This window comes from Artemia sp. Qi Xiang Cuo, chromosome 21 (genome assembly GCF_049724085.1).
Source record: "Artemia sp. Qi Xiang Cuo chromosome 21, ASM4972408v1, whole genome shotgun sequence".
Lineage (NCBI taxonomy): Eukaryota > Metazoa > Arthropoda > Branchiopoda > Anostraca > Artemiidae > Artemia > Artemia sp. Qi Xiang Cuo.
Window position 1 is genome coordinate 38,206,750 of NC_142814.1, and position 15,289 is coordinate 38,222,038.

General features: G+C 34.4%; 1 protein-coding gene across 2 annotated transcripts in view; it reads right to left on the reverse strand.

Annotated features, from left to right (window-relative positions):
- Nprl2 (Nitrogen permease regulator-like 2) overlaps positions 1-15,289 on the reverse strand; it is a 62,935-nt gene that overhangs the window by 5,031 nt on the left and 42,615 nt on the right. The window contains exons 8-9 of one of the 2 annotated variants that reach the window (XM_089106594.1): positions 11,914-12,083; positions 2,213-2,428 (exon numbers count right to left, since the gene is read on the reverse strand). In XM_089106594.1, the coding sequence (XP_088962720.1) occupies positions 2,267-2,428; positions 11,914-12,083 (332 nt within the window). In that variant the 3' untranslated portion in view covers positions 2,213-2,266. Of the gene's footprint in view, positions 1-2,212; positions 2,429-11,913; positions 12,084-15,289 lie in introns of those variants that run through there. The other variant, XM_089106595.1, reaches the window with a different exon arrangement.

The following is a 15,289-nucleotide window of genomic DNA, read 5'->3' on the forward strand; positions in this document are numbered from 1 at the left end:
TATTTAAATTATAAAATTGTTATCCCTAAAGAAATCAACGCACTGGGTCCAACCACAGCAGGTCAGAAACTAATCTGAACAGAGTGCTTAAGCCGGCTTAATAACTAAAAGTCAAGAAGTCCCTAGGACCCCCAGTTGAATAGAGGCATTGTATAATCCTTGGTTCATCTAAGTCATTTCATGGTTTTCCAAACTTGACAATGCTCTTCTATCAACAAGAGTTGACGTTATGCGAGTGTTGGTTCTAGGCCGGGCAGTTGACCTCTCAGTTTTTCTGACATTAAATGCCTTTTATTTTATATTTGTGACACTCCTATTAAGGTACCTTGCCCCCCCCCCCTATAAGGCCTAAATCCGCTTCTGGGTCATGCACAAGGAATGCCTGATCCATTGTATATTCATACCTCCAAATGCTATGCTACAACAAGGTGGCAGCCCATAATAGATGACACGGTAGGAAGATACTTTTCAGGTTATTCTGTGTCGTTTACTAGGCTATCATCTCCTCGAGGTCATCCTGCGGTGCTGTTTGAACTCACGGCTCGGATCTGGCAGACTTGTTAAAAGTTCAACCATACGTCAAAATCCGGATTACCCTTCTGGAGATAGTGACAAAGAAATAAGCTTATAACAGAGCGAAGACCTCAAACCTTGTCACAACACCCAAACAGCTACAGATCTTACACCCAACCGACTCTTTGTTATCGCATTCGCCAGTATTTTCAAGGTCTAATGGTTTTCGAAATACTGTCAGATACTAAAAATTAATTCTTTCTTGCGACGTGTTTTGCTACAACTAAATTAATATATATTTTATACGCATAGAACATAACTATAGGCTATAATATACAAATAACAATAGGCCAAAACTATACACATAAAACATAACTATAGGCCATAACTATATGGCTATAGCCATAACAAAATATTTTATTTGAAAAAGCGAACACTATGGAAAAGTGATAGAGGCTCAATTTCAAAATATTATAAAGATCTCTGAGAAAAATAAATAAATTTCAAAAATACAATGAACTGGCAGAGAAACATAAGAAAACTTAACCAATTGATCGCAAAAACTAGAACTTCATGAGGATAGTGGTTCGAATTTGGGAAAAGCGGTTCAGTCTCTGAGATTTAAAACAAATTAATTCTTTCTTGTTACGTGTTTTTTTTTCTGTCATTAAACGAATTTGGAACTATACATACATCTGCAATTGAGATATTTTCTTGTGAACTGACCTGTATTTTTGCACTCAGATCCTGGATCCAAACTTAGTAGAAATATGGCTTTTCATAAAGTCCAGGATCTATTTTCTGTCTGCAGCCAATATGCTGCCTTGGCAGGTGTCAAACCAAGTCCTGACAGAAGCCGAGTTTAGCTTCAGATGCCTGATTGGACATTGCCTGGTGACAAAAAAACACTTGGAGGAAAATATCCAGTTTGTTTCTGTTTTAGCGTACCTAAAGCGCGAACTTTGTTTTACCGACAGACAAAATTACATATAAAAAAGATAAAAGCTTTTAATTTTTGATAAATTTAAAATAAATAAATAAACAACTAGTAAAATAAATAAATACGGACAGTGGTAACTAGTGCAATCTTGGGCTAGAATGTTTGTTTTTACAGCTCTAAAGTTGGATCCAGAAAGGAGTTGAGATTTCTTTCCGCGGGTGTACTTGACATCGCCTGATGACAAAAAAACTTGGGGAAAAATATTAAGTTTGCTTTTATTTCGGCGTGTCACAGTTGTAAAATTTGGTCAACCGACCAATAAAATTGGTTTTGATAAAAGTTTCAAATTTCAAATATATTTAAAATGAGATACATTAATACATACTAAAAAAAGGGTAAATAATAAACTTTTGATGGATTTTTTTTTCTAAACAAGGTTATCTTAGTATAAATATTTTTTCCGCAGAAATGGCGATGTCAGCTGGTCGCTGTTCACTTGACAAAATATACTGTCCTGTGGTATAACTTAGATTAGAACTCATCCCGGGGGTTTTCCAATTTCAAAAATTGTGTAAGCAAGGTGACATGAAGAGGAACGGCGTGGATAGAACAATTGGTACTCCAAGATGTATATAATACTACGGGGAGCAGACTACCTCTCGTATTCACAAGAAAAGCTATTAACGATAAAATCATTTATTTTTTTACAATATGTTCTTTTTTAGATCCTACCGATTTAACTGAAGTCAATAGTTGAGTGCGACAATACACACTATTTATTATTCAAAAATAAGTATTTTCAAGAAATTTGAATTATTTCCAAACAACAACAACATCTGGATCTCCTTCAATTTTTTCTTCCATATCTTGGGATGACTTTCCTAATTTACAACAAATAGCATCTAATGAATTCGAACCATCAAATAAATGTTGAATTGGATCTGGTGATTTAGAAGCATTGTCGTATATAGGATACTGAAAAATGACAGAACGATACGTAATACAATCATCAAACTATCAAGAAGCTTAAACACTACGAACGTTATTTTCTACGATAAGTGCTTAATTTATGTTACATTTAGTATGGCCTTTCAAACCAGGCTCACATAAAAATCTATAAAACCATCATAATCATAGTCCAAAATTATCACAACGATCATAAGCAAACTATTCAAAAATTTAAAACGTGGAGTAGAGATTCAACCTAATCAAGTTTGAAAGGCTTGCTAAGAGAAGTTTATTAATTTATTTGTAATATAGTTTTCTTTCAATCAGGCGTAACAAAAAAGCTCACATAGGGACGTCCCTTGGTCGTTTTCCGTTGACAGAATTTGCCATCGTCTTTGAGAGCTTGCCTTTAAGTTAGTCTGATAACTATTAAGCTGCTTCTGAGTCGTTTCTGTTTTCGCCAAAGTTGTTTTCTCAGAAATGAGAAATAAGGAATTTGGTAAGAGTACTAGTCATCACGGCTATCCACGACTATTGGCGGAAAAAAACCTTATCCTGATATCTTCTGGAAGTAATTATATATGAAGATAAAAGCTGTTTTGGTGTTTTTATGTACAAGTCAAAAATTAAAGTCTGTGTGCAAAGCAAGCAAGTTTCTTTTTTTCATTTCAAATATTTTAGAACCTCCAAAGTCCACAGCTACTAGCAATACTACTCTTCATCATCAGGTAAATTTTTCGTTATTCATATTATTGACTTATGAATAAATTAAACATACCACTCGATGCCTTTTTTTATGTCGGAAATGAATTTTATTCCCACCCCTATATATACCAATTCAGGGAATATATTTGCACATTAGGGGGTGGGGGTGGGAGGAGCTTAAACTTACCTCTCATTTACATAAGAAATAAAATTTATCCCCACCCCCCTATAGGCAAATATATACCCTGAATTGGTATATATAGGGGTAGGGATAAAATTCATTTCCGACGAAAAAAATTATTATATTTGGAAAGAGCATAAAAAAAGGCATCGAGTGGTATGTTTAATTTATTCATAAGTCAATAATATGAATAACGAAGTATTTACCCATCATCATTATCCTGATTGTGGACAGCCACACCACAAGATAAAAGCAGTTTTGGCGTTTTTGCATTGAAGCCAGAAAACTTGTGTGCAAAAACAATGAGGGGTTTCATTCTTATTCTACAAGTAAGGAAAAGGTTTGTTGACCCCAAAAGAGTTCGAATGTGACTCAAAAGAACGTAATTAAATTTAAAGAGGCAAGGACAGGGAAGATTGGATGATGGAAAACTTAAAAAACCATGCATGGCGTTTTTAATCGGGAATTTAATTTTTAATGAAAGCTTATGAACGTGCAGTTTTCCTTTGAAGCTGTAGTTGTCTTCCGGAACCAACGGACTGCAAATGTTTCAATTTTTACAGACGAAAAGCGCCGTTAGAAATAAGAAATTATTTTTTTGTTTTGTTTTCATCATTCAATGAGGCAACAATAACAAAATTAGGTACTGCCCTAAAAACTTGATATTTTTGAAAAAAAAAACTAAGAGAAATGTTAGAAAATCGCGACTTTGAGGTATGATTAGGCCTAGGATGAGTCCAGGCGTTAAAGTTGTTTTTATTCTGATACCCCTCTAAAATCCACTTTTTTAAAGTCCACTTCATAATATGGTCTATTCACTTACCAAATTGATTAACTGGTTAGAAAAAGAAAGATGGGGAAAGTGATGAAAATGAAAAAACAAAAGTGATTTGATTATAAAATGTTTTGATTCCATCAGGATGTTAATACTTAAAATACAGGGTTTCAAGTCCTGTGTAAGAGTTAAGTTACTTCTAGGGCAACAGTCTACATGCTTCTCTGTTCACGTATATGTCTGAATACAGTTGAGTATATCTTTTGTTTCTAAAGGCACAATTATTAGTCCTTATTATTGCCAAATTTGAAGTCTTTGCTGTGCCATGCTTTATTACACGGGATGAGTGGCCCCCCAATCACGGATGAGCAGCGTCTTAATCCTTATGTGTTCAGCTCAGACAAGTTGGATACCCTTTAACCATGTGTAGATTAGTAGTTTCGGTATAATTTTCACACTTTTAGGCTTTAGTTTTGTGTTTTCGTTTTTACTCTTATTTTTTGTGCTTGCACTTCAGTGGGACCTTTGTGTGCTTTTTGGCTCTTGAATTGGGTTGAAGATACCTAATTCAACTGGCGTCACCAAAAGGTGCAAGTCTCTTGCTCTTTCGGGGCTAAAGAAGAGCCTCCGCGCTGCCACTTCTTGGGACTTCATTCCTGAGCTAAGCAGCTTACGAATAACATTTATATACTAAATGCTATCCTCAACAAGTATATGAAATATACAACGTGTCATTATTTAATATTTTTGGATTATTTTTAAGCCTTGGGACTTTTTGCTACTGAATCTTGGGATATTTTCAACTTTCAGTTACAACTCTGCCTGCACTTTTTTTCTAATGATATATGTGGCAAGTTGATTTCGTTTCCCCACTAGAATTACAGAAATGATGTTCTAAAGAAAATCTTTTTAATGACAGCAGTCATGCAGTTTCTAGTAAAGCTAAAGGAGAAACAGGGACAGCTTTAGGGTTTTTAGGACTTTATATTATTGATTATTTTTTCTTCTTAGAGGTCAGCTTAATTTTTCAATTGCATCAGTTTTAAACGCTGTCTACTAAAAATATTATAAATTATTAATATTAACCGCCAAAAAACTAATAGTATTTCGGTTGGTAGTTCCATCTAACATCACTCAGCAAGTTTACTAAAAGTAGGAAAAGAAAGATGCGATTTAAAAAGAAGGGTATACCATCAAGGGTATAAAAAAAACCTCTAAAATAATTAGTCATTATCTAGATGGCGTTACATTATCGTCATATTTACAGGCTTAACCTATTAAGTTTACACTGGGGCATAGAACAATCGTGGCTATCATGCTTAAAGGTTTCATCACAGATTTTCACACTTCTGAGATAATCATCAAAACTGTTTGCTAAGCTGTTCTCAAAGGGTGACTCTTTTGATATTTGCTTTGATATTGCTGGGGATTGTCAGGTTGGCCTTAGATTTCGTTAAAAATTAGAAATATTGTACTTTGATACCCGGAGTTAAGAAACCTTCGTCATATGAATGATATAGCACCTTTTTTTGAAAGTAAACATAGTTACAAATTAATTAAGAAAAAAATGCAAACAAACAAGGCGTTTTTTTTATTTTTTAAAGACTACTAACAATTTCAACCGTTAAAAAAAAAAAAAAAAAAAAAAAAAAAAAAAAAAAAAAAAAAAAACTAGTTCTGGCAAAAAGTATGATCTTAACCTTGGAGGACTATACATTATCTCTATAGATTTTCTTGGTTGAGTACTAATTACCAAAGGAACTTTGTCCTTTTTTGGTTAAGGTATGTGGACAGCTCCCACGGCGTCAATAAAGTTAATAAAGCTGCCCACAAAGTTAATAAACCGTTTTTCTCGCATGAATTTGTTAACTTTATTTCTGGCGGAAAAAAGTTGAACCTCGCTTCATTTTTTCAAGAAAGTAAGCCAAGTTTAGTCAATAGCAGAAGACCTCTTAGAAATTTCAACTAAACCACATATATGTAATACGCCAATAAGTGTCTATACATATAATAGTGTATACTTGTTTTAATCTTTTGCTTGGTAAAAGTGAGGGATTGAAACAAATGTTTTTATCTAAGACTAACTTATTACAAGGAAAAAAAAAATGCTTTCTCAATGGGTTTCTCGATGGCTTTCTCAACTCTACGTCTGACTGATTCAGTTATTGGCTATGAAAAATTGCTCTAAAGACAAAAAGGTTAAATTTTTGTGTGAACGGGATTACACTTCTTTTTCAATATGTTTTCAAAACCCGTCTGTTTTTTGTTAATTTCCAAAGAAGATCAAGGAGGCACACTTGTGCCTCTATAAAGAGGCGACCCACCACAATGTTAAGCGATTTCAGGTCCTAGAGGTCGCAGAGAGACGGCGGTAATCGCATTTTGTAGCCCAAGCTCAAACTAAGAAATTTGCAAAATTTCATCCTCCTTCGACTTTATCTTCATGGGGTAAACTGGGCCGGAAGTTTAGACCCTCCCACCACAGCTCCCCTTTAACGTTGTCCGATTGGGCTGAAACTTAGAGGTTAAGCTTTCCTAGGGCTCGGGAGCTTATCTTCGAAATTTCAGCTCAAACTGATCACTCCTTCCCTGTTTTCAAAAAACCAAATATCGCCACTTAAATTCATCATCATCTCTTTTTTTTTTCTTAGCCACGCCTACAGGCCACAGTTGGCACCGGATCCGGTTGAATGAGAACTCATTCAAAGCAGAATTCGACCTGTTAGAGCCTTTTGATATTTTCAGACCGAAAAAATTATCCCCCGAATTTACATTTACGAAAAACCTCGTTTTCCTATATTAGCCCATGTTAATTTTTCCCACCACAACCCCCCTTTAACGTTGTCTGATCGGGCTGAAATTTAGAGGATAATCTTTCCTGGGGCCTGGGAACTTATCCTCAAAATTTCAGCTCCATCTGATCACTCCTTCCCTGTTTTCCAAAAACCAAATATCAAGTTTTTTGGGAATTTGCTTGAGTCGAAAATAGATTCGATATACTAAAAAACAATTACCATTGTATTTGTATAGCCCAGCGGTTGATACTTCAGACTTTCAGGCGGAAAAGTCGGGTTCGATTCACCATCAGAGCGAATTTTTATATACTGAATTTAGACTTTGAAAAGAAACTCAGTTTTTTTATTAAATTATTTAAAAAAAATTACGTTTTCTAAAGAGTTAAAGAGGCTGAGTTACAAGGTCGACCCTTAAAACGTACATGGATTAGGAGGCACAGTTTGGGGGCTGTTAAAGAGGCTGAGTCACAAGTTCGAACCTTAAAACGTACAGGGATTAGGAGGCACCCTGTATGACGTGATTCGAGTATTCAGGAATTAAAAGCCTTAACACAAGAATGTTCAAGAGCGGGGGGTTTTGGGGCCGGCCGCCCCCCAGCTTTAACTCCTCACACGATCAGCTAATAGTTAGTCAAGCAATAATAAGTAATAAACTGTACAAAAACGTGCAGAAATTATTTGAAAAAAACTACGTTTTCTAAAGAGTTAAAGAGGCTGAGTTACAAGGTCGAACCTTAAAACGTACAGGGATTAGGAGGCACAGTTGGGGGCTACCGCCCCCAAACCCCCGCTTTCGCAGCCTTTAAATATAAAAAAATTCTTTAAACTGAAAGTAAGGAGCGACATTAAAACTTAAAACGAACAGAAATTATTCCGTATATGAAAGAGGCTGTACCCTCCTCAACGCCTCGCTCTTTACGCTAAAGTTTTTATTTTTTAAAAAAAGAGTTGTGAGAAAGTCAAACTTTAGCGTAAAGAGCGAGGCGTTGAGGAGGGTACAGCCTCTTTCATATACGGAATAATTTCTGTTCGTTTTAAGTTTTAAAATCGCTCCTTACTTTCAGTTTAAAGAATTTTTTTATATTTAAAGGCTGCGAAAGCGGGGGTTTGGGGGCGGTAGCCCCCAACTGTGCCTCCTAATCCCTGTACGTTTTAAGGTTCGACCTTGTAACTCAGCCTCTTTAACTCTTTAGAAAACGTAGTTTTTTTCAAATATTAGCTTTCTGAAACAAAATTCTTCTATTTCAGTGTCCAATTTCTATTTCTAATCGACAACTGGGCGCTTCCTCAAGTCTCTCAAGCAAAGAGGCAATTGGCGAGCAAAGAGGCTAGCAAATCGTATAATTGTCCAGTATGTTAATTTCGCCAAAAGGGGGGGGGGGGAGGGACCTGGGCGAAAAACACAACATTTGGGTTCCGAGGGCCAGATCCATGACCAAAACACTCTCTAGGAGACTGGGACCCAACATAAAAAGCTTGACAAGATTCTAAATTCTATAAAATCAATAATATTCCTGTTAGCACTTAAGATTGGACTAAAATCGATGTATATACACTCAATCTCCTTCAAAAAAAGACAATTTTCGCTCCCATTACAAATAACCTTATATTATGGCTCGGTACCACATTTGGATCTAACACGGTCACCTGCCTCCTCTCTGTCTGTACATATATGTTCTTCCAGATTTGGAAGTTACATATAAAGTCGCCTAAAATGTACATTTGTGCCTTAAAACACAACTTTATGGTGTGCATTATTTCCTAACTTATGGTTTGAAACACAACACATTTGTGCCTTAAAAACAAATTTTATGGTGTGCAAATTCTAATTTATGGTGCGTAACACAACACATTTGGGCCTAAAAACAAAACTTTTTGATGTGCAAGTTTTTCTAACTTATTGTGTGCAACACAACACATTTGGGCCTTAAAACGCAACTTTATGGTGCGTTACTTCTAACTTATGGTGTGCAACATAATATATTTGGGCTTTAAAACACAACTTCATCTAACTTAAGGTGTGCAACACAAAACATATTGGCCTTAAAACGCAAATTCTAACTTATGGTGTGCAACACAACACATTTGGGCCTTAAGAGAAAACTTTATGGTGTGCAAGTTTTTCTAACTTATGGTGTGCAACACAGCACATTTGGGCCTTAAAACGCAAATTTATGGTGCGCAACTTCTAACTTATGGTGTGCAACATAATATATTTGGGCTTTAAAACACAACTTCATCTAACTTAAGGTGTACAACACAACACATTTGGGTCATAAAAAGCAACTTTATTGTGCGCAATTTCTAATTTATGGTGTGCAACAGAACACATTTGGGCCTTAAGCCACAACTTTATGGTGCGCAATTACACGAGAAACTTTATAAACTTTGATGACGCTGTGAGAGCCCAGAAATTAGTCTTAAAAAAGAAAGTATACTTTCTTCATAATAGCGTTTACAACAAGTTGAATTTAGACAGTGCTGACACTTTGTTTTTTCACTTATGCAAAACATCACGTGAGTAACCACACTGTACAGTGAAGACACCATGTTTGTGCGATATCCGTTTGTATACCATGGGACCTGAGCCTCTGGTTATTTGAAAATTAAGACGTCAAACGATGCCCACAGGTCACTTAACTTTTGCCACGTTTTCCCTTTGCTCTTTAGAGAACCAAAGACAGGGAAAAATAAATCTTATAAAGCCATTCAAGTACCTTTTGAAGTACATTAGTTACCTTTAAGTATCTTATATGCCTTAAGTAAAGTCCTTAGTGTCCTTTAAAATACCAAAGACAAGGAAAATAAAATATAATTTAAAGTCCTTCAAGTACCTTTTGAAGTACATTAGTTACCTTTAAGCATCTTATATGCCTTAAGTAAAGTCCTTAGTGTCCTTTAAAGTACCAAAGACAAGGAAAATAAAATATAATTTAAAGTCCTTCAAGTACCTTTTTAAGTACATTAATTACCTTTAAGTATCTTATATGCCTTAAGTAAAGTCCTTAGTGTCCTTTAAAGTACCAAAGACAAGGAAAATAAAATATAATTTAAAGTCCTTCAAGTACCTTTTTAAGTACATTAATTACCTTTAAGTATCTTATATGCCTTAAGTAAAGTCCTTAGTGTCCTTTAAAGTACCAAAGACAAGAAAAATAAAATATAATTTAAAGTCCTTCAAGTACCTTTTTAAGTACATTAGTTACCTTTAAGCATCTTATATGCCTTAAGTAAAGTCCTTAGTGTCCTTTAAAGTACCAAAGACAAGGAAAATGAAATATGATTTAAAGTCCTTCAAGTACCTTTTTAAGTATATTAGTTACCTTTAAGTACCTTAAATACCTTACATAAAGTCTTTAATGTCTTTGAAAGTACCAAAGACATTGAAACTGAAATCTAAGTATTTGGATTGCAACCAAATACATGTTAAAAAACGAGGGAAAATCGAGTATTTAAATTTTAATCAAAACTATAACCATATCCTGTTGTGCGTTTTTTGGTAGTAGGAGGCACCAAATCAAAAGAAAAAATGGTTTAAAAATCAGTAAAAACATAGAACATCAAACAGATAAGGACACTGTAGATTTCCTTTAAAGGCGAGGTTATTTTTGGGAATCACAAGATGGTTATTGTTTGAATTTTTACGGATGCAAATCATTGCCAAGTTTCCCTAATAAATTTTCTTAATTAGTTTCACAGTTCAACGAGGCAACACTGACATAAATATGATACTGCCTGAGAATTTTGATGATATTCATGAAACATTTCATAAAAATGTTGTATAACTTCCCTTAAGTAAGGATACTAGGACTATTTTAAAAAGATTTTACGTCTAATGGTCGTCTTTTAAAGTGAGCTTCTTTTATATTTTCATTTGTTTTACTGAGGACGGCCCTTGGATATAGGGTCGAAATATTCATTTAGGGTTAAGGTTGCGCTCCCCTTTTTTTCTATCTGTTGAACCTTATTTATGACGGAAAGCCAGTGTGGTCTTCGTCACTATTTTAGCCTAAACACTTCATAGCTTTCAAACAAGTAAAATGAAATCTTTTAAAATCAGAGTTTTCAGATATAAATACACCAAAGAAGGTTTCGGGGGGGGGGGGAAGGGGGAGAGGGTTGTTTTTATTTCTTTTAAGTCTCTTGGACATTTTTAGAATCGTTTTTTTGGCGTGTCCTTTCTGAGATCTGAGTTTTGGGAAGAGTCTAATTACTATTTTTTTTATTTCTTAGATGGATTTATGCAAGACTTAATAATTTCTTCGGTTGGTCAAACTGCACTAACATCCTTCCGGCAATCCTGTGGCGTTATGCAGAAAAGGCCTAAGTCCACTTTTTTCCTAAAATAAGCTAAGCATATCGTTCGAAAGAGCTCGAAAAGATCAATTGATTTGTTTATTCAAAATGGGCTTATCTTCAATTTTGACCGAGTTACAAATTTTTCCAAAAGGGCATAACTCCAAATTCGTGAAAAATAGTATTAAATTCTGATTTGTGAGAAAGATTTTTTCATTGTTTTTCCTCTCCTGTAAAATTAGGAAAAGTGGAATTAGGCCCTTTTTGCAAAACACCACAGAATCATTAATGCCTTTCGTAAAATAAGCTCGGGTAATGCTTGTATTCAAAGTAAAAATTTACTTTAAAAATCTTTTTAAAATCCATTTAATATGTTCTAGTTGTTTAGACCAGAAGAGACCGGTGGTGTTTAGACCTTAATAAAAAGACCCCATATACAGCATATTCTTACCCTTAAAAACTAGAAATCCATTATCTGTACAATTCTTTTGCTAATTCCAAACTACTAAAAGAAGTCGTTAAATTATTTTGTTTAGAATAAAATAAAAGAAAAATAAGTAAACTCTTTATAACAATGTTGACTTGTTCCTTCTCATTAAATACCTTTGGTAAGTCTTGACTTACCTAGGTAAGTCTAGGTTGACTTGTTCCTTCTCATTAAATTCCTTTGGTAAGTCAAAATGCACTTTAAGTCTAAATTTGACAATACCTTGTATTTAACAATGTAAGTAAAAATGAAAAAAACTTTCTTCAAACTTACCTTGTTCACTCTCCTTATGATTCCTTTTGTAAGTCCGAATTGTATTAATGCCCTTTCATCAATCTTCAAGTTATGGGGGCTTAACCGCAAGCATACGTCTTTCAGAGTGGTCCCATAGGTTAAGCTAGAGTAGAAAAGTACTACATCCCGAAAACTAGGGAAAAAACGCTCTAAAAAAGAAACACCACAAAAAGAAATGGTAGACAAATTTAGAATACAAAATATAAAATAAACATTAAATAATATAGGATATAATGTAATAAATATATATAAAAGAGATGTATACAGATATATACAAATAAATAAATAGAATATAAAACATAAATCTAAGACAAAGTTAAAAGCTGTGGCAAAATTTTTATCCAGGTTAGGGAATTTGGTAATATAGCATTTAGGTACTAATCTAGGAAATTTTCTAAAATATCCCACGGTTTAAAGTCCATAGGAAATCAAAATAAAATAGTTTTTTTCCCCTGGCCCCATCTAAGGTCTTTTCAAACCTGGAAACCAGGGTTTTTAAGATTTTCCAATTGGTTGTTTAAAATTCATAAAATTCTCAATTGTTTAAAGTTTTTCGAGTATCAAAAAGACTTATACTAGCTTTTTAAGTGACTTTTGGCAGGCCTTTGACCTAATATGGAGGAAAGGCTTGTGGTATATTCCAAATCACTATGGTGTCCCTGATGAAACTATAGTAATAATTGAGAAGATATAGAACCAGTTAAGGAGCTAAATCCTGACCAAAAATGGTTTCTCAGATGAAATTCCAACCTCGTCGGGCGTCTTAAAAGGACGTATTCTATCGCCACACCCGTTTAACCTGCTTCTACGCGCCATATTGTCGACAGTAACGGCCGAAAACAGAGAGGTAATAGGTGGATTTCTCCACCTATTACCTCTCTTGAAAATGGACTAAATCCATTTTTAAAATTGGATTCAATCCAATTTTTCAAATTGGTTTTGATGCAATATTTAAATTTGCAAAATTTTGAAAAATCTAATTTTTATTCTGCATTATTCTTTCTCTAAGCGGCTTTTCTGAGTATGTGATCCATATTTCTCCCCCAACTTTACAGGACATTGGGGGATTAGTATAGTGCATTACTGTATGTGTATTTTATCATGAATAAATCTTATCTTCATTCCGCAGTTCCAAAGGAAAATGGAATTAATCAGTGGTCCACATCAGTGGCTCGTTCAACTCCTTTGGTGGTAATGGCACTTATGCTAAAAGGATGTTAGCTGAGAAAGCCTAGATTCATTACCTGAATAGATAACAGATAATATACAAGATTGCAATGAGTGACCAGGCAAAAAACCTTCTAGCAAGAATGTTAGCAATCAATAGTAATAAAAGAAACACAGATACAAAACCGGTTTCGTCTGTTTCAAGCCTTTTAAGGTTTCGCCGGTTTCGCCTGTTTGCTGAAAGCATAAAGGAGAAATCACAAGTAGCTCGTCGAAACGGTAAATTTGAGATATAGAAGAGAAATGAGTAGAAATAAGGAAAAATACTATGTAAACCCCCTTTTCAATGACCTTAAAACAAAGGTGAAAAGGGTAAAGAATACGACATTGTACTTTACAGTCCCTACCGGCGATGATGATCTCCTTTTCTTGGCCCTTCAGCCAGAAAGTGTAATGGGGGGGGGGGGGGGGGCAACCATCCTGTGCTTTCGCACACCCTTCCTGTTTACCTTTCCCAGATTTCTCCAGGTACCTATTTAAACCTGGATCGAATCTGGCTGAGCTTACAGAGTCACGCTAATGACCACCGTCCCAAACCAAATAATTGGGTACAGTAGGATTCAAACCCTCGTCCTCTCGGACAAAGGATCCTAAATCCAGAGCACCAATTAAGACAAAGGGAAAAACGAAGAGAAAAAAAATCTCAAGATAAAGAACAAAAAACGGGACGGACGTAGACTGAAAAGTCACTCCTAATTGTTTGTAGAAATACTCTGTGTTTTTCAATCGCAGTAGTATTAATTGTATATATAGATTTTGGTTTGTTTTGTATTCTTTGTTATTGCTTTTAGTTTTAGATTTTATTTATTTTAATTTTACAAATTATTTTATTTTTAGTTCTTTTTTCTATATATTTATCGTTGAAGGCGCCTTGTTTTATACAGGTTAAATATACGTCATTTCGTTTGTCTTTTCCTTCTACTGAGCTCAGCCCCTTTTATTTTCTTTATCTTGATATTTCCTCTCTCTTTGTTTTGTCATGAACATTTTAACATTTTGGACATCTTGACATTTTGTCAGTTTGGTTTAAGATATATTGTTCAATGGCCTTTCAAAACAGAGTAATCAATGCCGTCAAAATTTTGTCCTAGCCCAACTCCCTAACGGGGCCACATTCTTTTAAAATTTGAAAATTTTGTGTGCACCAATTTTAATTTCCAGGAAATGTAATTTCCAAAAACTAAATATCGCCACCTATCATTTTAAGGATTTCTTTTAAAATAGATGCCACTTGAAAATACCATTTGTAACTTACCAGAATAAATCAATGAAATTCTGAAACTAAAGATAACCTTCAACAAAGAAGTAAATAAGAAAAATATCCCAAAGAAGGCACATAAGAAAGGCTTCCTGTGGGGACAAGATGCACTTTATTACAGATTAAATAAAAAAAAACAAGTTTTTTTTTAACTGAAAGTAAGGAACGACGTTAAAACTTAAAACGAACAGAAATTATTCCGTATATGAAAGGGGCTGTCCCCTCCTCAACACCTCGCTCTTTACGCTAAAGTTTTTTATTGTTTAAAAAAAATAAGAGTTGTGAGAAAGTCAAACTTTAGCGTAAAGAGCGAGGCGTTGAGGAGGGGACAGCCCCTTTCATATGAAGAATAATTTCTGTTCGTTTGAAGTTTTAACGTCGTTCCTTACTTTCAGTTAAAAAAACTTGTTTTTTTTCATTTAATTTTTGAACATTTTTGAATAAATGCAGATTTTTATTTCGGCTCACCACACATAAATAATTAAAACAAACTTTGCACATTAATTTTAGTTTTTTTCGGTTAAATGACTTTCCCGAAACTTTTTTAATTTTATTTACGAACGTTTTTATTAGTAATAAATATACGTAACTTACGAATTAACTTACGTAACGAACTTCTATATTCATACATTTTTAATACGTATATTAGGGGGATCGCCCCCTAGTCAATACCTCGCTCTTTAAGCTAGAGTTCGAATTTTGAACCAATTCTTTAAAAATTACCCCTTAATCACAAAGTCCGTTATTTAGAATAAATAGCTCTTAAAAAAGTACTAAAAAATCTTTGGCTTAAAGAGCGAGGTATTGACTAGGGGGTGAACCCAATCATACACGTAATATTTCCTGTTCGTTTTAAGTTTTGATGTTACT